This window comes from Benincasa hispida, chromosome 1, assembly GCF_027475165.1.
Source record: "Benincasa hispida cultivar pf3 chromosome 1, pf3_genome.v1.1, whole genome shotgun sequence".
Taxonomy (NCBI): domain Eukaryota; kingdom Viridiplantae; phylum Streptophyta; class Magnoliopsida; order Cucurbitales; family Cucurbitaceae; genus Benincasa; species Benincasa hispida.
This window is the reverse complement of record NC_143478.1, coordinates 29,188,978-29,214,510: the sequence shown is the minus strand read 5'-3', so window position 1 is coordinate 29,214,510 and position 25,533 is coordinate 29,188,978. Positions and strand designations below refer to the sequence as shown.

Genomic DNA, 25,533 nt, shown 5'->3' with positions numbered 1-25,533 from the left:
CCTTATTCCATCATCATCCATCCATCTTGCAACCTGGCACCGACTGCCACGCCAGCTGTACTTCCGTGCCCATTTCTGTAATTTTAAACCTTCCCGAGGGCAAATTTGTAATCATACCTAACTCCTCAATCATTTCGGGGAAAAAAAGAGAAAAATTATCATTACATTAGATTTTTTTAAAAAAATAAAATAAAATGTAACTTACAGCTTTCAATCGAATCGGAAATCCAATAGTGTGTGTGTTCGAAAACTCAATCTGATATTCCAATTTCCAATTCGCTTTTTTGGAGTTCAAGAAAGAAAGAAAAGAAAAGAAAAATAAAGGGAGGAAAATCAGAGACAAAGATTTCGATTTTCGAGTCAAGAAAAACTTTGAAATCAGAGACAGCGAAAGAGCAAATCATAGTGAATGAAGTAAAAGAGGTGACGGTGGCTGAAAGGTTGTTTTGAATTTGATTGATTTCATTTGAATCCAATTTAATTTGATACAACTCATTTCCTCGAACTGTGAGACATTCATTGCGAGGCAAGTTTCAGGGGGGAAACGGTGGCAGATTTAGGGTTAGGGCAGGCAATTGTGTTTTCAAATTCTCAGAGAGAAGAGAAGGAAGAAGACGACTAGTTTTATAGTTTAGGGTTTGGGTTTTGGTTTTGGTTTTGCGTTTTTCTTGAAAAATGACTGACGTGATACTGCATATATATGACGTTACGAATAGCGGATCGGATAAGACCAACAATACAATTGTTAATATCAACAAGATCTTCAAGGATGGAATTGGTCTAGGCGGTATCTTCCATAGCGCTGTTCAGGTTTCTCCCTTTCTCCTTTGTTTTTTCTTTTTTTTAATACGTATTTACATGTTTATGTGGAGTTAGTATTGACGGTTTCGATTGTGTAATATTGTTACCCTTTCCCGGTAATCCGGTATGCTTTTCAGTTTAAGATGATCAATTGGTATCTTCATTGGTTTGCAAGTGTGAATGTCAGTGTGGCTAGGTTTTTATATTAGCGGGAGCGTCTGCTTAATGATCCAGTAGTATTACTATGTGTTGCTCCGATTCAGGTTGATATTGTTGTTAGTAGATAAGATTTTTGAGTGATTTTGTTCGATCTATCTTTTTCAGTTAGAAATGGTTTTTGTACAGGGGATATTGGACTTTGATTGGATGTTAAAACTCGATCTATTTGGTTCTTTCTAGATTGTAAGATAACGTTACTTATTCTATCTCTACCTTAAGAAATGTGGAATTTTTTGCAATACATTGTTAATCATTTTTCCGCTTATGTTTCAACTCCCATTCTGGCCATGGATAATCATAAAGTTTACTCTGAAATTCTTTACGGCAATGTTATTTGTCAAGGTATTTGTTATTTCATCTGCTTAACATTGACAATTATGGTGGTTTTACGTAAGTATGTAATTACTCTCAAAAGAACTACAAGGCTTATGAAGCTTTCACCATTTTGCTCATTGCCAATTACATTTTCCCCTACACACTTGTGTTTCTTATGGTTGGACGGATTGTTGGACTGATTGTGCTATGCACTACAGGTTTATGGAGATGATGAATGGTCCTTTGGGTTTTGCGAGCAAGGAACTGGAGTTTTCAGTTGCCCCTCTGGACAGAATCCAATGTACACATATCGTGAAAGTATTAACCTTGGTAGAACAAACTGTTCGATTTTCAAGGTGAATCAGATTTTAAGAGAGCTTAGTAGAGAGTGGCCTGGAAGTTCGTATGACTTGCTATCAAGAAACTGTAACCACTTCTGTGATCAGTTCTGTGAGATGCTCAATGTAACAAAGCTTCCAGGTAAATGTTATCTGAGTTCATACCATTATGATTTATCATCATAAGATCTTTGTTTTGAGACATTTTCTCTGTGCATTTGAGCATTAACTAGATTTATTTTATGATGTTCTATGGAGATAACACAGAAATACTTCTAGGTTTGCAAAATTTATGTTATCGTGTTAACCTTCCCTCATTGGCCACTCGGTATATATTTGCATCACCTCGATTTTAATATAATGTGATATTGGTTCCACCTTTAAATGGAATCATTTATGATTAAGAATGACCTATATTGCTCTAAAAAGCTCACCAAGTATGTCAATAATAAGTACATTATTGTCTTTTTGAGATATTGAGGCACACACGTAGGACCAACCTAGTCTGGGGATCAACTCTGCAGCAAGGCAAACAGAACATTTTGAAGACTCGCGGAATCATATAACAGGCTACTATTTTACATCTTGTGGGGATCATGGCTCTTAACAGAGTTTAGGGCCTATTTGAAGCATAGATCTTGTGAAATACATCTTCATTTTCTTGCTATTCAGTTCTCTCTCTCTCTCTCTCTCTCTTAACTTTAGTTTTTTCTTCTATTAAATTAACTGTTCTCTTCTCTTCTCTGTGACTGTCCATTCTTATTTTCTGTTTTTGGAAGTCCATGAAAGTTACTTTTTCCTAGTCTTTTCCTCTCCTAACAATTGCTCGCCATTGATTTTCTTTTCTATATTTTCCATATTCTAGTCTATAATCTTTGTAACAAATGGTAAAAGGTGTGAAAACAGTGAGAAGTTTCAAGGATGCACTGGTTGTATGATTTAGAATATTTGAAGATCTGGATTTGATAGTGATGTCATAGGATGAAATAGTGGAGTTAAACTGGTAGAGAATTCTTTCTCATTGAGATATTATTCGGCAAATATTTGACAGACCATGTGAAGACTGATGGGGAAGGATTGTGGGTCCGTGAGGGGACTTCTTTTTCCTCTATTTTAACTAGAGGATGTTGATTATTTTTTGGGAGAAAAAGTCTGATGATGTTTATTCTGTTGTAGGTTGGGTTAACCGGTTTGCCAATGCTGGTGATGCTGCATTGGAAGTAGCTGGAAATACAGCAGTTCGTGTAAGATTTTTACTGCAACATGTAACCGCATAACATCTTACATGCCGTAATGAGCCCTTTTGGACTGAAATCATGCATCATGTTGCATATTCTAAGGGAATTTTACCACAACTTGCATTAGCTTGGCCCTTTGCATGTGGCCATATTTCAAAATGTTTCTGTTCTGCAAAAGCAGTACTGATCTTGTTGCTGTTAGGTATGAAGTGTAGGATAATTGATCCATGCACAATGGATATACATGAATGATCTGCATGCAATACGTTCTTAAGATTATTATATGTTATCTTAGGTGTTATGGAATTTGGTCAAAATTTTTGTTACCATTCAATCTCCAATGTCTGATCTGTGTGTCATTTTGGTTTTTAAGATCCTAAGATTCAGTACCTAAAAAGCTAGACAATTTATTCATTTGTCCAGAGAAGAAAGTTATAAACTACATGCTAGGAGATCGGTATTATAATATGTGAGATGAACTAAACGTGGTTTGTTGGTTTTTATATGGGGTGATTGCAGTTCAAACAAGCGAAGACAGAGATCATATCGGCCAGCAAAGTGGCTTATCGTTTTCTTCTAGGGGCCACGAACAACGTCATATCTTCTCCAGAGTCTACTAGTAATTCAAATAGAAGTACTCCAAGATTTCAAGCTGCATGGTTTAAGAATCTTATTACTACTGGTGCCAAACCGTCGAGTAGTTCAGAAATAGGGAATCGAGTTGAAGGTTCACAGCAACAACGTAAAGCAAATGAAGAGACTCCAATATTGCTCAATTCGCGATCGCAACAGGATATATAAAAGCGTTCTGGAATATTGTTAGGTACAAGTGGAAGTCGTGTTGATGAACTTAGGTTTATTTGTTTCATTAAGTGTAAAATTTCATTTTTATTACTGAGAAATATATTGATTTGTGTGCGTTTAGGGCACTGCCCCTTTTGCATCTTGATGATAATCTGTGCAGAATCCTACAAAGTCACTGCATTGCAAGTGGGCGAAAGGTTTAAGTTGATCTTTTTATGGCTTAGATAATGCAAGCCATTTCTCGGTTCATCTTATTTTGCTTGAATGTTCGTTTTGTACAGTGTAGCAAGTATGGAAATTTCAACTTCCTGACTTCAACAAAAATGAAATTAGCTCTTTAAATTTGGGTTCGTCATTGTTTCTTTTACCAAATTTAAGTGGTAAGAAAAACTCGAGATGTATTTCAACAGTGTTTCTGGCTCAAATGATGGAGAACAAAATTCTGTTGATTGTCAATTTTACGTCACTTCTATTCTAATACCTTTAAATTTCAACAGTTTCAATCGCCTCATATTTTTTTTGCAAAAAGAAAAAAGAAAAAGAACACATTTCGAATACATATCTGGAAAATTCTCAGATATAAACAATTTACAACTGTAAACAAACGTTTGGTGTACGTGAATTAGTAACTAATTGCAGCATTCAATCCCAAGCAGAAAAAGCAATCCAGTTAAAGTCATTGAAACATTTCTATGATACAAATTCATATAAAATACAATTCAACAAGCCACAGGACTAAGGGATCTGAGTGAGCAACCTTGGCAAGAATGCATTAACTGTTGTTGGGCGTGCCCTTGGAGCACACCAACACATCAACTGCACAAGGTTGAATTTGAAAGCTTAAGGTCTAAGAACGACTACGACTCTGGGTACAAGATAACTTATTACTCCCCACAAAAAGACGACAAATCTCCCAGATAAATGACAGGATTCAGGTCGACAATGAAGAGGCAAACAATTCTGCAAACATGTACCAAACCAAACTACCTCCATTTCAAATGTGTGGAATTTACATACCCCTTCGCATTCTGTTAAGAACGTCTATTTCTTCATCCCCATCTACTGTTATCTGAAGTGATGAGACAGCCTGCGCTGCTATAATACCAGCAGAAATCTCACTTACAGCACCATCAACTTGCTCGTATAACACATGGTGATCTTCAGCATAAGGTCCAGTTGAAACTGACCAGTAGTCATTCCTAAAACCGTGCCACATTGATCCAAATCTTTCGATATTAGAGGTCCAACCAGTCCCTTCAAGGGAACACCTCCCGAACTCCTGCACTGGAATGGCAGGTCTTGTAACATTCATTACGTGGTCGAACTGCCCAGGGCACTCCCAAGGGTTGAGACCGTTGTTGTTAAGAAGAATCTTGTATGAGTCATCTGAATCTTCACCAATCAGGACATGCAGAGCAACAGCCTCAGCAATAGCAGCACCTTCTTCGTCTAGTCTTTGCTGTTCTTCCTTCTTCATTTGTTTTTTCTTTTCAAGTTCAGATATAATAGCTGCTGAAGTGGCAAGAGCTTTTTCTAACCGCCTCTTTTTCTTCTCAGCTTGTTTCTGACGATCCAACTCATCCTTCACCTGCTTCTTTTTTGCTTTCTTCACGATAGGTTGTCCTTTATTACCCATACTAGCCACAAAACTAGCCATATCTAACTCTAATATTTTCAATCTCCTTTTCAAAGAACTAGTTGTAAGTAGTATATATATCCTCGTAATTGTTTTTCCATTCTTTCATCATGATACTATAAAATCTATAGTGGATCACTTTATTAAAATATACTATATTGTACTATCCTAAACACTACACCCACTCAGGTCTGAAGGAATACCTCATTTTCCTGACAATGCAATCCCAGAAAGAGACAACAGGTGACAACAGAAGAGCATACTTGTAAGAAGTCATAGAACCACCTCTCGGCCCCAGTCGTCCTAGTGTTCCAGAACCTTTCCACTTATCCATTTTGTGCATATCAAATGAACCAAGAGATGCTTTATTATATTCCAATTGTTGCAAAAAACACTAAACTGTCTAAAATCGTGCAACTCATATGAGCCCTTCCCTGATGGCTGTGGATTGAATTAGAATAAACTAATCAATAAACTTTTAGAAAAAGGAAAAAAAACAAAAAATTGCTTATTATAAACTCATTCAACAGCTAATGGGACAAACGTAGTAGGAGACCCATAAAGAAAAGAGAACAATGATATAATCGTACATCAAGTACTAGGCACCTCATAGTTACCAGTAAAAAGCATGGGTAAACTAAAATTGCTTTAGCTATGAAAGAAACACGCCTTATGCAGATACTTGAACGCAAAAATTAAAAAAATATCAGTGAAATGATAGGAAGGAATGTTCAATAGCACTAAAACCATATACTGCTGCATAAATATAGCAATTATAGAATTGCATAGCAATTGGCCGTCTGAGCCTCACAGCTTAAGTTTTTGGTCACAACCTTCCACCCTCATTCTCTTCCTTTTGCATGCAATTTCACTTACACCATCCTTCATTCACGTATACCATGCCACACGTGGTTGTTCAGGAAGAAAAGTCCAAATAAATATGAATGTAGAACATCAATTAAAATCTGTCTGAGACTTTACACCCATGTCTCACCACCATCTAACTATGTATTTTTAACTAGACTAGTAAATGAATTAGCTTCAGTTACTTCATCTATTTGAGACTCAAGTTTAGGTTATTAAACTTAACATGTACGAAACCTGCAATCAAGCCTATTAACCAGGCATTTTATATCCATGAGCACATGAAGCATAAATGACCATCAATTCAAATTTGACTCAGACTTTGCTCCCAACACCATTTACGGTTCAACTGTGACGTATTTAGGAATTGACTAATAGTAGTTGAATTAGTCTTAGGCACAATCCTCTGATCAAACCATAAGTTTGGGTGGGCATTAAACTAAACATGTTAAAAACCAGGAACCAAGTCTAGAAACCAAGCAAACCATCATGGGTTGGCCTAGTGGTAAAAAAGGAGACAGTCTCAATAAATGACTAGGAGGTCAAGGATTCAATTCATGGTGGCCACCTACCTAAGAATTAACGAGTTTTCTTGATAACAAAATGTTGTAGGGTGAGGCAGGTTCTCTAGTGAGATTAGTCGAGGTGAGCGTAATTTGACTTAAACACTCACGGATATTAAAAAAAAAAAAGTCTAGAAACCAAGCAATTTCCACCATGAGAATGAGTCATTCATAGTGAGTAGTGAACTCCATCAAATATGGAAACGTGAATTAAGACTTCTTAAACTACTTCCACAGACATTAACACCAAATCCAAATCTACAATATGCAAAATGTAAAGATTAAATAAAACCCAGATAATTCAATCCTAATTCATCACCGTGCAAGAAAGCATACATGTTTCAAAATGAAATCAAAATGAAAAGAGATTAGGGGCTCAATCACATATCTCTTTGCCGCTACGCTAAATTATAGTCCAGGATACCCAGATCACAGATTTTAAAACCGTTTGATCGGCAAAGATGTCGCAGTATAGGGAAACGGCATAAAAATCACAGCAAAAGAGAATAAAATGTTAAAACCTGAAGCATATAAACACAAGTAGCAACTGAAGATATACCGTCTCATTAAGAGTACGATCATAGAAAATTAGGGATCGGATCCTGTAACGTTGGATTCAGAAGCGATCCATAAACCTAGTGGTGAAGAGAACGAAAGGGAAAGACCGCAAACAACAGAGGAGTTGCAGAAGTAAGTCGTGCAGAAGGTACATGTGTGAAGAATACGATAAATATTCAAATTGAGGATCAAATAACTCAGAAAAGAGAAGCTAAACCTTTCAAAACGGTAGAAAATAGAAAGAGGTCCCCATCTCCATTATCGCGATCTACGAAGTGAAAGCCCCAAGAAATTTAGGGTTCAGATTTTGCCGATTTCGGATCCAGAGAGAGAGAAAGGGAAAGAGAGAGAGAGAGAGAAAACGGAGTGATGTCGGAGAAATAGTAAAATAGAAAAAAACTGACTTGGTGAGAGAGTGAAGATAATTCTTCACAGACAAATCAAAGCCCACCACGTGGCATCTGATGGCTGGCTTTGATGTAAAAGTTGGGGGCATCTAAAATTATCTGGCTGACACCTTCTTGGCGGCTCGGCTTCAATCGGCTGGCCCACTTCCCAACTTGCTTTTGCTTACAATTTTCCTTTCATGAATGAATAATTTGACCCAAAAAAAAAAAAAAATCTATTTATTATAAATACCACAAATTGTGTATAAAATAGATACCTAATCTTAATGTCAAAAGCCAAAAGTCACTTCCTCTACATGTTATGTATGTTGTCATGTGTCTTGTAAATACTCACTCTTAAGTTTAAATAAACCACTTTTTACTTGTCATTTTGCTTATAAATAGAGATACTTGATGGAACTTGAAAACACACATACATTGGTGAAATCTCAAAGAAAATAGCAAAAAGTGGAAGATTTTGGAGAATTTTCTAATTTCATATTTTTCTTTTCTTTTATTTATTTTCTAGTATATTGGAGAATTAAAATCTATTATATTTTCTTTTATTTATTTTATTTATCTATATATTGTACGTCAAAACACTTAGTTGATCTCTATCAAGTCTCCTAGAAGAAAAAGGAGAAAATGACAAATTTAGATGTGACGAACTTCTTTGAATCTTCTGAAGAGAAGATTGACATAGTTAATGGAACATCAAGTGTTTCTTTTGACTTTGAAAATATGTAAACTTGTTGTATTTTTTTATCCATCTTCATTTTTTTTTCTCTTAGTAAATGTTAAATTTGTATACTCCAAGTGTTGTGTTTTTTATTATAATTATTTTCTTTTAATGAAGAAATGAGAATCATTTTCATATGTTAGATGATTAAAAAATGAGTAAAAAAGATCTATGTCTGGTAGACAGTGCAACTATACATACAATACTTACAAGTAGAAAATATTTTTCCAAACTGACAATGCTGGAAGCAAAAGTCTACACAATACTATGTTCTGCAAACCTAATTAAATAGTTTGGAAAAATAAATATTATTTTGTCTGGAGGAACAAAATTTACAATAGACAATGCATTGTTCTCTAGTTAATCAAAGAGAAATCTACTTAATTTTAAAAATATACGTCGCAATGATTATCATATTGAAACTGATAGAAAGAATAATAGAAAGAATAATATGTAGTATCCTTATATCATATCTACTATCTCATATGAAAAACATATACCGGAAGAGTTACCTGTTTTATCTTTTGGATTATATTATACTCATATACAAGTAATTGAAACATATGCAACAATGAATTTGAAGTCCATAAATCTAGATATATTTACAATTTGGCATGTAGATTGTGTCATCCATGGTCTATAATGATGAGAAGAATTATTGAGAATTCAAATGAAAATCCATTGAAGAGCAAATTCTTCAATCTAATGAATTATAACGTGATGCTTGCTCTCAAGACAAATTAATAATTAGATCATCACCAACTAAAGTGTGGATTGAATCACCTACATTTTTAGAACGAATTCATAATGATATATGTGGATCATTAACTCTCCAAGTGGACCATTTAAGTATTTTATGGTATTAATAGATGCATTCAACATATGATCATACGTGTGTTTATTATCAAGTCGAAACCTTGCATTTGCAATAATACTTGCTCAAATCATCAAGTTAAGAGCATAATTTCCTGATTATACAATTAAAACCATTCATTTTGATAATGGTGGTGATTTACATCCCAAACTTTTGATAATTATTGTATGTCAATTGGATACGTGTCAAATATCTTGTAGCTCGTGTTCATACACAAAATGGTTTAGCAGAATCATTCATAAAACGTTTGCAGTTAATTATTATACCATTATTTATGAGAGTCAAGTTTCCTACATCTATACGGAGATATGTTATTTTGCATGCAACATTACTTGTACACATTAGGCCAATAGTTTATCATAAGTATTCATCATTACAATTAGCTAATTAGCTTATGATCATGAGCCAAATATTTCTCATATTCTCCATCAATTATTAAATATCTTGAAGCTCTGACAGGTGATGTATTTATTGCACGATTTGCTGATTGTCATTTTGATGAGATAAACTTTCCAATATTAGGGTAAAGAATTAAGTTCAAAAGAAATTACGTGGAATGCATCTTAGTTGTTAAATCAATATAAATTTAAAGTTCAGAAGATAATTCATTTGCAAAATATAGCAAATCAGTCACTGGATGCGTTTATAGATGCAAAAAAGTAACTAAATTACATATATCAGCTATAAATGTTTCTTTGAAAATTGATATCTCCACAAAACAAGTTGTCACTAATGAGTCTAAAACATGCCGGAAGCGTGGTAGATCAGTAGGTTCCAAATATAAAAATTCTCAAAAAAGAAAAATAATTAATCGTCAAGAAGACTTGGTTGAGGATGTGAATACCCATTAAGAAATTGATAAAATGACAGAAAAAAAGATAAAATCGAACTAATGTAATTTATTGATAACATCTTTGCGTATAATGTTGCTCTTGATATTATATCTGAAAATGAGGATTCTGAATCAAAATCCGTTGAAGAATGTCAACATAGAAAAGATTGGCTTTAGTGGAAAGAAGCCATCGAAGTAGAATTAAACTCACTTTAAAAAAGTCAGTTTTTTTTTACCAGTAGTCCGAACACCAGAAGGTGTCAAATCTATGGGATACAAATGAATATTTGTCAGGAAAATAAATGAAAATAATAAGTTCACAAGATATGAAGCAAAGCTAGTTGCACAAGATTTTTTTTTTTACAAAGATCTGGCATTGATTATAAGGAGACGTATTATCCAGTGGTGGATGTAATTACATTATGATATTTAATTGGTCTGACTATGTATGAAAGTTTGGATATGCATCTTATGTATGTAGGCACAATATATTTATATGAATCTCTTGATAATGATATTTATATGAAAATCCCAAAAGAGTTTAAAGTACTTGAGACATATAAATCAAATTCCCGGGAATTATATTCAATAAAGTTACAAAGATCGCCATATGGATTAAAACAATTAGGATGAATGTGGTATAATCGCTTAAGTGGATATTTGTTGAAAGAAGGATATCAAAACAATCTAATATGTCAATGTGTTTTTATAAAGAAATCACAGTCAAGATTTATTATTATAACTATATATGTTGACAACTTAAATATAATTAAAACTCCTAAAGAGCTTCCAAAAGTAATAGAATATCTTAAAAAGAATTTGTGAGATGAAAGATCTTGAAAAAAACAAAATTTTTTCTTGATTTGCAAATTGAAGATTTAGTAGATGGAATATTTGTTCATCAGTCAACTTATATAGGAAAATTTTTGAAAAGATTATATATGGAAAAAACACATTTATTAAACATTTCAATAGAAGTTCATTCACTAGATATGGGAAAATATATATTTCGACCTCAAGATGATAATGAAGAACTAATATTTCGACCTCAAGATGATAATGAAGAACTAATTGGTCCTAAAGTACCATGTTTTTGTGCAATTGGTACATTCATGTATATTATTAATAATACAAGACCAGATATTACATTTTCAATAAATTTATTAGTTAGATACACTTCTTCTCCAACAAAAAGATATTGAAATGAAACTAAGCATATGATTGATAAGAATTTATTTTATTCAAATAAATCAAAATTTGAACTAATTGGTTATGCAGATTTTGGATATTCATCTATTCCACACAAAGCTAGATCTCAAACAATTTATCTGTTCACATGTATCAGTGAAACAGACCATAACAACTACTTCCTCAAATCATACTGAAATTCTTACAATTCACGAGACTAATCAAGAATATGTATTTGTGGAACATGTGGTTTATCTTTTAGTAAATTCTTCCAATGATATTATAAACAAAACAATATAACATACATATCCCAAATCAAAGGAACATATTAAAGGAGATGGAACAAAACATATTTCACCAAAGCTTTTCTACCCTCATGATCTTGAAGAAAATAGTGACATCACTGTATAACAAATTTGTCCGTAGGATAACCTGACAAACTTAATTATAAAATCATTACCAACCGCAACCTTTAAGAAATTGATATACAACATAGGAATACGACGTAAGTGATATTTTCATAAGGAAAAGTAAATATACTGTATTCTTACAAGTTTAACAAATTAGGTGTGCAACACACAAGCTTTGGTTTTGCAAACATGTCAAAACCCCAGCTCAACCCACATTTCAAAACGTAAAATGACGTTTATGCTCTCCATGTTTCAACTTCACCTCCCTACATTTTAGGATTTCACTTTAATTCCTTCACGTTTCACCTTCCGGTTTCCTCACTTTTCACCCTTCAATTTCCTCAATCAGCATTCAACTTTCTTTACTCCATTCAACTTCCATTACTCAAGAAACAATCGATCCCCATTCACTGTCCGTTCATCTTCCTCGACCATCAATGTATCATTTCGTCTTCTTCCTCTATCATTGTATTGATTGTTCCCTGTCCGCTCATCTTCCTCTCAACATTTTTTTTCTTACTCAACCTTTCATCTTCTTCGACCATCCCTGTGTTGATATATTTCAGTCAAAATGGCAAGGTATTTCACACTTTTTGTCATTGATTGATTTTTTTTTTTATTATTTCCTAAATTTTCTATTATTCTCCTTTTCAACCTTTTTTTTCTTTTCTTTTTAACTTGTTGATAATAATTTGTTGTTTTCTTGTTAAATATAAACAAAACAGAGAAAAGATTGAAAAACTAAAAATAACAAAGAGGAAAATAAACTTCAAAAAAGGTGAAAGTAAAAAAAAAAAAAAGACACCATCAATAATGAGAAGTACTGTACTGGTATACTTAATTCACTTGATACATTTTATATGTTTGATACACTTGGTATGTTTCACTGATACAATCGATGGATTTAATAAACTCAATACACTTCACTGATACACCTCATATGTTTGATACTCTTGATGCAATGCCAATACACTTGGTATGCTTCATTGACACATTCGATGAATTTAATATACTTGATATTATGTTGATACATTTAATATACTTCACTAATACACTTGATACGTTTTATATGTTTGCTACACTTGATGTAATGCAGATACATTTTGCTTCACTAATACACTCAATGGATTTAATAGACTTATTACACTTAATATCATGTTGAGACACTTAATATACTTCACTAATAAACATTTCGTATGTTTTATACACGTTATGTAATGTTGATACAAACGATGCCTTTTATATACTTCATACACTTGAAATACTACAAATACCTTTATATAATTCACTAGTACACTCAATTGATTTGATATACTACATTTGATTGTACTGATACACTTCACTTGATTGATTTGATACACTTGATGCATTTGATATATTCGATGAACTTGATACTGTTGTTATATTCGATACACTTAATACATTTTATATACTTGATGCATTTGTTTGTATTCATGATAAACTTGACTACTTCAATTGTTTTCACTTTACTTAATAGGATAATGTTTTATCAAACCTTGCTAGCTATTAAATAAAATTCTCTCGGTTCAAATTTTACAATATTGCCCTCTAGATTGAAAATCAAAGTCTCATAAGTGGATTTATCGGGTGAACTAATAATTGTTCAAGACACTTTTTGATTTGAATATCAAGAAGGTGCCCAAACGGACCCTTCCTAGACATTTGCATTTGTTCAATCAATTTTTCAACAATTGATTCTAATATTTGCAACTTTGCATAGTAATGAACCTTGTTTCCAAGGTTCGATAAAACATTATCCTGTTCAAGTAAAGTGAAAACAATTAAATCAGTCAAATTTATAATGAATAAAAATAAATGCATTAGCAAACAAGTGTATCAAGTATATAAAATGTATCAAGTGTATCGAATATAACAACAGTATCAAGTTCATCAAATATATCAAATGTATCAAGTGTAACAAATCAATCAAGTGAAGTATATCTGTTAAGTGTATCAGTACAATCAAATGTAGTATATCAAACCAATTGAGTGTACCGACGAAGTATATGAAGGGTATTTGCAATATTCTAAGTGTATTAAGCATATAAAATGTTGTATCAACGAAGTATATCAGGTGTATTAGCATTACATCAAGTGTATCAAACATATAAAACATACCAAGTGTGTATTAGTGAAGTATATTAAGTGTATCAACAGGATATCAAGTGTATTAAGTCTATTAAATCCATCAAGTGTATCAATGAAGCATATCAAGTGTATTTGCAGTACATAAAGTATAACAAACATATAAAACATATCACGTGTATCAGTGAAGTATTTTAAGTCTATCAAAGGGAAGTGTATCAAGTGTATTAAATCCATCGAGTGTATCAGTGAAGCTTACCAAGTGTATCAGCAGTGCATCAAATATATTAAACATATAAAACATATACAGTATATTAGTGAAGTATATTAAGTGTATAAAGTATATTAAATTCATTAAGTGTATTAGTGAAGCATAGTAAGTGTATCAAAATTACACCAAGTGTATCAATGAAGCATAGCAAGTGTATCAATATTACATCAAGTGTATCAAACATATAAAATGTATCAAGTGGATTAAGTGTATCAGTACAATACTTACCTCATTATTCGATGACGTCTTCTTTTTTTGTTTTTTGTTTTTTTCTATTTTTTGAACTTTCACCTTTTTTGAAGTTTATTTCCTCTTTTTTGTTTTAGTTTCTCAATCTTTCTCCGGTTTTGTTAATATTTAATGAGAAAACAACAAAATATTGTCAACAAATTAAAAGACAAAAAAAAAAAAAAACAGTAATCGACAAAAAGAGAATAATAGAAAACTTAGAAAAAAAAATCAATCAATGGCAAAAAGTGTGAAATACCTTGCCATTTTGGTTGAAATATATCAACACAGCGATGGTCGGAAGATGAAAGATTGAATAAGGGAAAAGAAATGTTGAAAGGAAGGTGAACGAACAGTGAACAATCAACACAATGATAGGGGAAGAAGACGAAATGATACACTGATGGTCGAGAAAGATGAACGGACGGTGAACAGTGAATGAACGATGAACAATGATCGATGATTTCTTGAGTAATGGAAGTTGAAGAGAGTAAGGGGAGTTGAAAATTGATCGAGGAAATTGAAAGGTGAAGAGTGAGGAAATTGAAAGGAGAAGAGTGAGGAAATTGTAGTGAAAAAGTGAAATCCTAAAATGTAGGGAGGTGAAGTTGAAACGTGGAGAGCATAAACGTCATTTTACGTTTTGAAATGTGGGCTGAGTTGGGGTTTTGACATGTTTGCAAAACCAAAGCTTGTGTGCTGCACACCTAATTTGTTAAACTTGTAAGAATAAGAAGCCCTTTTAAAGAAAAAATGCAATAACACCGATTAAGGGTAGGGGAATTCGAACCGCCAATCTCAATTGTTACTCCAAGAAAAAAAACTTTGTTTATCTTGGTTCATAACCAAATAACAAATGGACCCATTTTTAGAATAACATATATATATATATCTATGAAAAACAAGCAACAACAGGGAAAATTAAGAGGATATTGTCCTTTTAGAAACTATTTAGGAAAATATTGTTGTTTTCAAACTATTTATAAATATATATATTTAAATAAGTCGAGGGTTGAAAATTCGACCTAGTTTTTCATAGATAGGTCGAATTTTGAACCCTTAACTTTCCTTTCATTTGTACGTCGAACTTTGAACCCTCGACCTTGACCTTCCTAACATTATTATTGAGTCTATTTAATTATCATTCCGGAGACCTTCCTCTATCAAAATATCGTATTTCTAAAATTTTTATAAGGTCCCCTGGAATTCCTTCCAAAGCTTGTTGAATAAATAACGAGCTAATGAATCTCCTTCTTTTTGCCACTGAACTTCCCAATCAAATTCGAGAGCGAGATTATGAGAGAGCTAGATTTTGAGCGAGAGTGAAATAGCGAGATTTTGATAGAGAGTGAGAATACTGTATAAATTTCCCTTTTTTTCCTTTTTAATTATTACACATTCCACCTTCTTCTTTCTAATTTTTTTTTTAATTTTCCATTTTATAAAAACAATTTCTAAAAATATTTTATTATTTTATTTAAACTCTAAAAAGAATAAATTAAAAAAATAATAACTCACAAAAATAAAAAGAATGTAAATTAAATATCTCATTTATATAAAAATAATAACAAAAATCAATGTGTCCCACGAGGCGGACGTCGTCGATTTCGAGCTGGTTGTCGCCGTCGACTTTGAACTTGAGGTTGCTCGGGTTCTTCTTGATGTTGCTCTGATACCTCTGCAGGCGCTTCATAATATAAATATTCATTATGCTCTCCCCGACCCCGACCATGTCCATACACGTAGGAAGACAAAGGACCAACCTCTGAGTCATAATGTCCTGAACTAAATGCTGACATCATCGTCATCAGACTAACATAATTAGTTTGACTCTGCGTTTGCATCATAGGGGGTAACTCTTCCACATTATGTGCAACCTTATCAAACTCATCCTCTTCCCGAACAGGTCCTCTACATCTAGGAGCTGGTGGAGGAACAATAGGTATATTGTACATATAATGAATTTCCTCCATATAGCTTTGGTTGTCACTACATATAGCAAGAACCTGGTTCGGATCATTCGCAACCTCACGGAGTCTACTGTTGTTTGATCTCTGTGAATTATAAAACAATTAGACAATATTTAAAATAAATTTAAATTAAAAAAATTAGATAATATTCATTCATTTACCAGATGACCCACAGCTGCTCCCGGACGAGTGACGTAGCGCCTTGTGATATTATTATACCAATGAATATATTCTGGAGTGACATCTGTGTCAAACTGTTCAAGAGAAACCCCCACTGCAATAAACCTTGCACGATAGTGCCATCGCACTACCAAATGTGCAACTTTTTCGGACCAATCTCCAGTCCTTAGGTCAATATCATGCAGTACGGGTTCAGTATTACAAGGCGATGGGACATCCTGCTGAAAACCGAATTGTCTCATCACCCTGTCAGGAAGATGCCACTCACCAATGTGAAAACATATGAGAGGACTCATCGTCCGCCATATGTTTTGACCATTCGTACAAAAATTAGGCAAAGTATGCACAATAATTTTGTACGGCTCCCAAATAACCTGAAACACAAAATATTATATTAGAGAATATTAAAGACAAATACAATAAAAATGTGAATAAAATAATCAATTAGGTTTAGTGTAATGTACCTGTTCAGGTTGAAGCAGATCAAACATGTATCTATACTGGTTGACTACATGTGTGGCTGTCCTAGTCACACAAAATTTGTCTCTCCACCTAAATTTTTAAATTGATAATTTAGAATTTAAATTAACTAGATCAGTGATATAAAAATTAAATTGAATTAAAACAACATACCGAGAACCGTAGGCTCGTCCAACTAACTGAGCGTCATTAACATGATGTAGCTGTGGAGCCATTGTTGGAAATCGCTCCCAAGCCCATAGTTGCAAAAGTATGAGAGGCCCAGCTATCTCTCGAACCTCAGGTCTTGTTGCTTTGCATAGTTGTCTATACAACCATGCCAAGCATGCTCCACCCCACGAATACCGCCCCGCATCATGGAGGTTAGCTAACAGTGGCAGGAACATCAAGTGAACAAAATGACTTGATTTATCTGAAAACAGACTTCCACCCATCATTTGTAGTATATATGCTCGCGCATATCTTATGACGGTTTCCTCGTCTGCATCATCTGTGAGCTCACGAAATTGTGTTCCTAACCATATTAAACTTAACCTCGATCCTTTAATCTTGTCGGCAGGTGGGGTCGCACCGAGGTACAGTTGACAAACTTCTAACCAGTCATCGTACATCACTCCGGTGACCGGCTCACCGTCAACAGGTAACCCCAACAACACTTCTATGTCTTGTAGAGTGATAGTGCACTCTCCAACAGACATATGGAATGTATGCGTCTCGGGCCTCCATCTCTCGACCAAGGCTGTGATCAGATGCCAGTCCAACTGAATAAATCCTGCCTCTCGACGTCTGCAAGATATTTCTCCAGTAGTACGATCTCGCCATACAACATATGATCGATGAATGGACTGGTCGTACAAAACATCAGGATCAACAGGTCTTGGGTTTAAAGCCATGATCTGAAAAAATATATATATACATTAAAATTGACTATAATTGAATAGTAGAGAAAAGTGTGAGGGTAAAGAATCATGTAAAATTTTTGATTAAAAAATAAATTGAATATACAATAGATTATTATAAAAAAATTGAATATACAATAAATTATAATAAAAAATTGAATATACAATAAAATGAATATATAATAAAAAAAAATTATTTATTATTCAATCCCTAACTATCTGGAGCTGTCTTAGTAACGAATGACACTTCCTTCGATTATGTCATAACTGGTTACAAAATCCACATCATTGTCGAGTGGCTGGTTCTGTCCAATGAAACAAGTGGCAAGCATTCGGCATTCCATGCTCGCATTTTATGGCCGTTTGCTCACATTTTAACATGAACTACGAAGATTTTATTGAGGACTACTACAAATTGTCAACGTATGCTGAATGTTACTCTCCTCAATTTCAACCTGTACCGCATGAAGATTACTGGATCACGCACCCTAATATGCCCGTCTTACATCCTGATCCATCGTTGTTGAGAAGACCTGGTAGACCGAAAAGTTCACGTTATCACAACGAGATGGATTGGACAGAACCAGCCACTCGACAACGATGTGGATTTTGTAACCAGTTAGGACATAATCGAAGGAAGTGTCCTTCGTTACTAAGACGGGCTCCAGATAGTTAGGGATTGAATAATAAATAATTTTTTTTTATTATATATTCATTTTATTGTATATTCAATTTTTTTATTATAATTTATTGTATATTCAATTTTTTTTATAATAATCTACTGTATATTCAATTTTTTTTTTGTAATCAATAAAGTTTTACATTATAATAATCTAATATATTCAATTTATAGTATAATAATCTAATATATTCAATTTATTGTCTAATGATTATTCAATTATAGTATAATAATCTAATATATTCAATTTATTGTCTAATGATTATTCAATTATAGTATAATATTCTAATATATTCAATTATAGTCTAATGATTATTCAATTATAGTATGATTATTAGCTTTTTTTTTTTATATATATATTTCTATGGAAAGTTCAAATAAAGTGAAGACTCTCGCTCTCTTAGTCTCGCTCTCTCCTAAGATCTTGCTCTCTCCTAAGATCTCGCTCTCTCTCAATATCTCGCTCTCTCTGTTATTGTTGTTATTTTTCCTTTAATGATTACTAGCTTTCATTTCTTCTGGAACAATCACAAACACTTTTTTTTTTATTATAGATCTACTACTAGAAACTCAATGCGTAATCTAGCATTCAATGTGTATTCCTGAATAATCTCATTTTTCAATTATTCAACCATTTCATTTTGCCAAGTTCAATGTTAGTTAGATTAGTCAATATAAACTACATCTCGCTCTCTCCAATATTCTCGCTTTGAATCTCGCTCTCTCTTAAAATCTCGTTCAACATCTCGCTCTCTCCTACTATCTCGCTTTGAATCTTGCTCTCTCCTTAATCTGCTTCAGCCCACTTATCTCCTTAATCGCTTTGAAGTTTCGACATGTGTGTAACCTTCGACAACCTAATATACAAAATTTTGTTCATAGGGAATTGTCTTTCATTCCAAGGCATAACTTGTATCCATGCGCTTTATATTCGCCTGGAGTTCGCTCTCAGAAATATAGCCATCCCCACCTACTCACGTCAATCCCACAAGCCTCCGTCTAATTCGAAATGATAACAAAATGCATAGATTGTTAGAAACAGTTCGAGTACACAGATACATATAGTATACCATCTCATTACTTTATTTCCTCTATGAGGGAAAAAGAAAAGTAATAAACCTGCAATCTCGAGGATGGATGTGTGTCGAAACTTCAACCTTCGACAACCTAAGCGAGATTCGCAAGATTTCCCTTGTCGAGGGTTGAAGTTTCGACCTATGTATTGTTTCCAAGTTTTTCTTTGTTCGTCGAGTTCTCAACATTCGACCTCAACATTAGTCGAGTTCTCAACGTTCGACCTCTAGCCTCGAACTCCCAAAACAACAATATTTCTCTAATAAGTTTCAAAACAACAATATTTCTCTAAAAAGTTTTGAAAACAATAATATTAATATTAAAAGTCCAGCAACAATAAGGGAAAAATATCGAAACATGAGGATAAATCCAACGTGAATAGGACATGACCTTTTTCTTTCTTTATCCTTCTATATCCTTCGGCCAATATTGATCTCATAGTACTTTCACTCATGTTGGGTACCAAAAATAGGCTTTGCCTTAAAGTACTTTGCACCATAATTGATAGCTTTGATATTCTGTGAAGCAAGAAGTAACTGATTATCCCCTACTTTTTTAGTCGAGAATATAATGTCGCACATCCAGGGAAAAAAAACTAATTATTTGTTCATTTTTCCAGAAAATTTGATTCATGTTTAAAGGATAACATTGTCATAAATGCTAATTACCTTGTTTTTTCTCAGAGGGTAATAGTTGTGAAATTCCAACTGGTTTGATTATTGATAAAAGCTTCCTATATAGCACTCATGGTCTAACCTCCAATCTGCATTAAAAAGAATTATTATGTCCTTCACCAGCAAATTTGGTATTTCATAATTTATCTAGTTTTGTTTCCATTCCATCAGAAAAAAAAATGCAGCATAGAGTTCCTCGACAGATTTCGCTAGAGTTCATAGTTAGACAAAAAGGAACTTGAGGAAAATCATTTTGCGATATCAATAGCTGGAACGTCAATCAATCTTCAAGCTAATGATCTTGTAACGGTGAGTTACTTCTCACGACTAAGGTTGTGGTCGAAATGCAATCATACCACGTTGTGTAGTTGCATCTACTAATGTCCAATCACTAATGCTTGAGATTCCTTAAGTTGTCCTCTGATCATTAGCATATAGCTTTGAAGATGGAATCGGACGTAATGGCACTAAGATCAATCACAGAAGAAAGGGATCTTCACTTCAACATTTGAGATATCGAACTTCAAGAGAAAGGAGAACAAGTGGAGAGAAGGCAACATGAAGACACCCATTCTCAAAAGCTTCCATTAGGGATTATTCAAGGTTTAGGGATAATTTGGGTGTTTATCTTGTAACCTTCAACCTTACCTTGTACTTTACTTTTAATGTGCTGTTAAGCTCTTCGATCCGAAAGTGGAGTCAGATGTATTTCATTTTGTCAATTTAGAGACCCTCAAATAACTTGTAACTAACACTATTCATGTTAGGTTAGTTTTAGGGTTCTCATTTGTAGATATAAGAGGTTAGACATTTTGGTAAAATGAAAATGGAAAGAGTTCCTCTCGTGGCTCCAAATCAAGAGTATGTTACATGTTCCCAAGGGGCTGTTTGAGGCGCTGAGATGATATAAGATGTCTGAAGTTTTGATGTTTGGGGAGTTCTGATGTCTGTGTTTAGGGTGCAGAGTTGCATTGTCTAAGTTTATAAGTATGCGTTTGGGTATATAGAGTTGTTATGCCTGAGTTCATATGTCTGTGTTTTGGTGTGCAAAGTTCATATGTCTGTGATATCTAGTTTAGTTTTACTCCAAAATAATTTGCTTGTATGAACACTATTTTTTTTAGATCTTATAATTTAATTATTATATCAATTCAATTTTTTGTATTCAATTATTGTCTTTTAAATAATTCTTTATTATTGTTGTTTTAAAAAAACTCAGTCAAAATTTAAGATTAATCGTAAATAATCAACGAAATCCCAACATTTAAAAATACGAAATTAAATTCTAAGCCAGGGATGGACGTACCGACTTTTTTTTTCTAAAACCTTTTCCCACTTTTTAATACTAAACATATATATATATATAATTTTCAATCATGACTTGAATTTTGAAAAGAGTCTACAAAAGTAAGACAAATAAAAAAATAAAAATAAATGAGTGAAAGTAGTATTTATAAGTTTAATTTTTAAAAACTATCGAGAACTAAAGAGTTATGAATGAACAGTTAAATATTTTAGTGAGACATTTTTTTAAAAAAAAATTTGCTTCTCTTTGATTTGAGGGATATCGTTAGGTTTTTCTCATATATATTCACGGATGAGTTTTCTATTGAGATTTTATAATGAGCTTTTGAAGAGTAGATTTAGAATATTGATGTTGTATATGAAGAGATTTTCTTTATTTTAGAAATTGTGTACAAAGATTTAATCCAAAATATTGTGATTTTTTAATAGGCATTATACATACAAATAATTGATATATTAAAGAAATAAAAATGAAAACTTGAATGACATAATTTATAGATAATAAATTATTAATATACTCTATCACAGGACATTAGAGGAAAAAAATGATGTATGTAAATTGAATGTAAAAAATGGGTGCATGGAACTAGATTGAAATTACATGGTTTTTTAATAAAATGGATGTAGTGAAAAAAAATTGCACTCGAAGTATAATGAAATAAACTCATGAAAAGAATAAAGAAATAAAAACGTAAGTGGACCATAGGAAGGGAGGAGAGAGTGACGATTGGGTGTGAGAAGGGAGGAGACATAAGAAGTGAGGGTGGAGAAGCTGAGAGAGTTGTTAAATGAGAGTTACTGTGCACATATTAAAGAAAGTGAAAAGGGGAGATGATATTTCAGTGGGCCAAATAGTGATATAGGGGCTATATCATCTTTCCACATAGGATATTGGACCCTCAAATAGGCCCTTAAGAGACATTCAAACTTGTGGAGTGTTTTTGACTTTGGATGGAGAATGAGTTTCCCTTTTCAAAGGCTTGACCATCAAGGTTAGTGCTTTCTTCCCCTAGAGCGGTTCCTTGTATGTTTACTGGGTGTTACCATGTGCGCTTAGGAAGTACTTGTTCTTACCAGGTTGGCATATCATTTGGTATCACAGTTTTCACCATGCCTTTGATTTCGTATCATTACAACTCACTCAAAGGCTCAAAGCTAGTATCTTGTCATGTAATCAATTAAGGAACATGCTCCATTACTACGGTCATCAATGAGAATTATTAATGAAAGAAATAGAAATTAGGTAGAATAACCAAGTTGGAAAAAATATTAATAAATATAAGCTAATGTTGCGACTTAGCAAGCTCTAGAATCCCTTCTACTAGAGAGAGCTTGGTGTTGTGGGGTTGAAATTGTTCGTTGCATTTAATAAGCATTAACAATTTCAGGGGACACCCACTAGGAGGGTTCTTTTAGCCAGATGGTTCAACAGGCCACAGCGGTGAGAATTTTTTTCCCCCTTCCAGTTGTACCTATCCAAAACCAGCATAGATTTTCTAGCACACAATGAATGCTACTTCCAAAATATCACGTTCTAAGGTACAAATTAGTGCAGGCATTTAAGTTTATAATAATAACATAATATAAGAAAAGCCGTAGAACTATTCTGCTGATACTAGCTCATAAAGTAAACATACCATATAGTCCATACAAACATACAGTATGTCAGTTGGCCTTGCCTTTATTCAAGAATTTCCCGAGAGTAGACATCAGACCCCAAGAAAGATAGAGCACAGAATCATACTCGGACTATTTTCACAGCATTGAAGGCATTTACAAACCTAAACACCTCCGTTTCAAGATTATCAACGTGCATGTGCTCCCAGCCAACAATAGTAATAGTGAAATCCGTGATTTTGATAAGAAAACTTATTTGGGATTCTTCTACAGCTTTCATTATCTGGCTAGAAATTTTGAGAAAGAGCAAGACTACAATCTACATATACTGAGTGATTGAAGAGAATCTGAAAATTTCAAGCACGAGATACAGTTGGTTGGGAAGTTTGAGGGGTAGCATTTTGTGTTCTTTGACACCCCCCTCAAACTTGAAGAAGATTCTACAAGGCCAAATTTACCTCCGAGAAGCAAGAAACGTGAGTTCGAAAGATTCACAGGAAAATTTGATCTAAATAAGAAAATTGACGAGCTTCCAATCTACAAGATCTGATCACAAACTATGTATAGGGCTAGTTGCAAATATAGCAATCAAACCTAAAGTATTAGTAGATATAGCACGATGCAAAAAAAATTACAAATATAGTAAAATTTAGATCCAACTTTCAGAGTCTATCAGTAATAGATTATATCGTTGGTAGGATCTATCGATGATAAAGTCTATTACTGATAGGAGTCTATCGTGGGTAAATTTTGCTATATTTGTTATTCTTTAAAAATGTTGCTATACACTCAATTATTAGTTCTAATAGTGCTGCCCATCGCAATTATCCATATAAAAAATCAATCTCAATGGGTTTAGTTTGGGCCTGAAACTCAGAATTGGAATCTAATGCAGTGGTCCGTTATTACCACATCAGAAGATTGAATAACAGCAAGAGAGATTCCCAGTTCATGAAATGAAGCTTGAAGCCAAATTAATTCAACTGAAACACGCAGAGAATTGGAATCTAATCCAGTGGTCCCTACGATTGGTTTGCTCTCAACAAGGCAATTAGACCAGTTAGCATCACGATAACTGGTGAGAACGACCTGATAAACAGGCTTATCATTTGCATCAATCAAGAAGCATGGTGCCCTTAAGATACCTCAACACTCTTATTTAGGTGCTTAGCACTACACGATAGGTGATGCCTGAGCAAGCTGACTAAGTTTGTTTATAACTGAGGGAATGTCAGATTTGGTATTATTAGTAAAGATGGAGATAATATAGGAAACCACCATGTGTACTGCAGTGGAGATTGGATTGGTCAGAGAACGCCAATAACAGCTTATATTAAGGAATAAACCTAAAAGAATACAACGCTTAAAGGTCCTAGAGAGCAAAAAAACGTTGACTCTCCCTTCACACTTCTTTTGTTATTCGAAGTTAAAGATATAACTTGGTCCAAATGAGAATATGAATTCTCTTCTGCATATCCATGTAGAACTAAACAAGAGTGGCATCATAGCCAGTAAGCATAAGATCATCAACAAATACAAGAATCATACGAACAGACCCTTAGAGATGCAAAATCAACAGCGAAATAACTGATTTAGAACACATTCCTATGTAATCAATCGAATTGCATACCATGCTAGCTACTTATTGAAGACGAAAACTGTTAGAACTAATCACAGATTATATAACTCCTTACCAAAGTACCGAAGGTCTCAATGAGATCAACTCCCAACGAATAGAGGCTATACCGCTGGATGGAGCCATTTAAACTTTACTCGTTTCCAAATTGAGCGACGCTGGTCCTCTCTTGTTCGAAATTCTGCTTGAAACTGAGAATCTATTGTGATCGTTTGAGTTCCGAAAACACTCGGTTCTGTGAGTAGAAGAAGTGGCACCGGAAATGAACCGTAAGCATGGGGTAACGAGCTGGTGCCGTCGCCGGAGATTTCAGCCCGAATTACAAATGGGAAATGGATCGCGAGACCAATTTTCTTCAAGGCCCAAATTTGAATCATAGTATTTTCAGCCCATTGTGATTTTTCACGGGCCGAGTGTTTTTAGACCATTTTTTTTGTTGGAGCCTTTGGCGCGTAGAATTGACCAGCATTGGTAATTATTTATGTGAGGTGTTAGATTATTTGTAAAATTAGATTGTTTGTATTAAGGATGTAGAGTTGAATTGAAATGTCTTTGTTTAGGCGGTTGAATTGAGTTGAGTTAAAAAGTTGTATTCAGAGTATAGAGTTGAGTTAGAAAGTCTGTATTTGAAGTGTAGAGTTGAGTTGAG

The 25,533-nt window shown here is 33.7% G+C and overlaps 3 protein-coding genes and 1 long non-coding RNA gene across 6 annotated transcripts; 1 reads left to right on the top strand and 3 right to left on the bottom strand.

The window, feature by feature from the left end:
• Window positions 1-160: 160 nt before the first annotated feature.
• Window positions 161-3,964, top strand: LOC120069726 (deSI-like protein At4g17486). Its single transcript, XM_039021514.2, has 4 exons — window positions 161-810; window positions 1,554-1,815; window positions 2,850-2,917; window positions 3,431-3,964. Exons 1-4 carry the CDS (start codon window positions 676-678, stop codon window positions 3,710-3,712), a joined length of 747 nt encoding a protein of 248 aa, XP_038877442.1. The 5' UTR covers window positions 161-675; the 3' UTR covers window positions 3,713-3,964.
• A 421-nt stretch (window positions 3,965-4,385) lies between these two features.
• Window positions 4,386-7,749, bottom strand: LOC120069727 (stress response NST1-like protein). 2 transcript variants are annotated; one of them, XM_039021517.2, is made up of 3 exons: window positions 7,554-7,726; window positions 7,338-7,413; window positions 4,386-5,792 (listed from the first exon to the last, which is right to left on the bottom strand). In XM_039021517.2, exon 3 carries the CDS (start codon window positions 5,370-5,372, stop codon window positions 4,725-4,727), a length of 648 nt encoding a protein of 215 aa, XP_038877445.1. In that variant the 5' UTR covers window positions 5,373-5,792; window positions 7,338-7,413; window positions 7,554-7,726; the 3' UTR covers window positions 4,386-4,724. The 2 variants fall into 2 exon arrangements, with proteins under 2 accessions (XP_038877445.1, XP_038877444.1); XM_039021516.2 differs by lacking the exon at window positions 7,338-7,413 and having other exon boundaries at window positions 7,554-7,749.
• An 8,072-nt stretch (window positions 7,750-15,821) lies between these two features.
• LOC150038367 (uncharacterized) lies at window positions 15,822-16,888 on the bottom strand. The gene is made up of 2 exons (XM_090310738.1): window positions 16,502-16,888; window positions 15,822-16,424 (listed from the first exon to the last, which is right to left on the bottom strand). The coding sequence occupies exons 1-2, from the start codon at window positions 16,814-16,816 to the stop codon at window positions 15,945-15,947; spliced, it is 795 nt and encodes a 264-aa protein (XP_090166864.1). The 5' UTR covers window positions 16,817-16,888; the 3' UTR covers window positions 15,822-15,944.
• A 265-nt stretch (window positions 16,889-17,153) lies between these two features.
• On the bottom strand, window positions 17,154-25,225 carry LOC120069717 (uncharacterized). Of its 2 annotated transcripts, none has more exons than XR_005479648.2 (4): window positions 24,943-25,225; window positions 20,321-20,415; window positions 20,043-20,170; window positions 17,154-17,896 (listed from the first exon to the last, which is right to left on the bottom strand). It is a non-coding gene; the product is annotated as an uncharacterized LOC120069717 (long non-coding RNA). The 2 variants fall into 2 exon arrangements; XR_016527694.1 differs by lacking the exon at window positions 17,154-17,896 and adding an exon at window positions 19,176-19,577 and having other exon boundaries at window positions 19,698-20,170.
• Between the last annotated feature and the right edge of the window lie 308 nt (window positions 25,226-25,533).

Bases quoted from the DNA above. Each gene is read 5' to 3' on its own strand.
- LOC150038367 (XM_090310738.1), bottom strand. From the start codon at position 16,816: ATGAGTCCTCTCATATGTTTTCACATTGGTGAGTGGCATCTTCCTGAC. The intron at 16,425-16,501 runs GTAAATGAATGA...TATAATTCACAG, and splicing joins GAGCAGCTGTGGGTCATCTG to AGATCAAACAACAGTAGACT.
- LOC120069726 (XM_039021514.2), top strand. From the start codon at position 676: ATGACTGACGTGATACTGCATATATATGACGTTACGAATAGCGGATCG. The intron at 811-1,553 runs GTTTCTCCCTTT...TATGCACTACAG, and splicing joins TCTTCCATAGCGCTGTTCAG to GTTTATGGAGATGATGAATG. The intron at 1,816-2,849 runs GTAAATGTTATC...ATTCTGTTGTAG, and splicing joins CAATGTAACAAAGCTTCCAG to GTTGGGTTAACCGGTTTGCC.
- LOC120069727 (XM_039021516.2), bottom strand. From the start codon at position 5,372: ATGGCTAGTTTTGTGGCTAGTATGGGTAATAAAGGACAACCTATCGTG.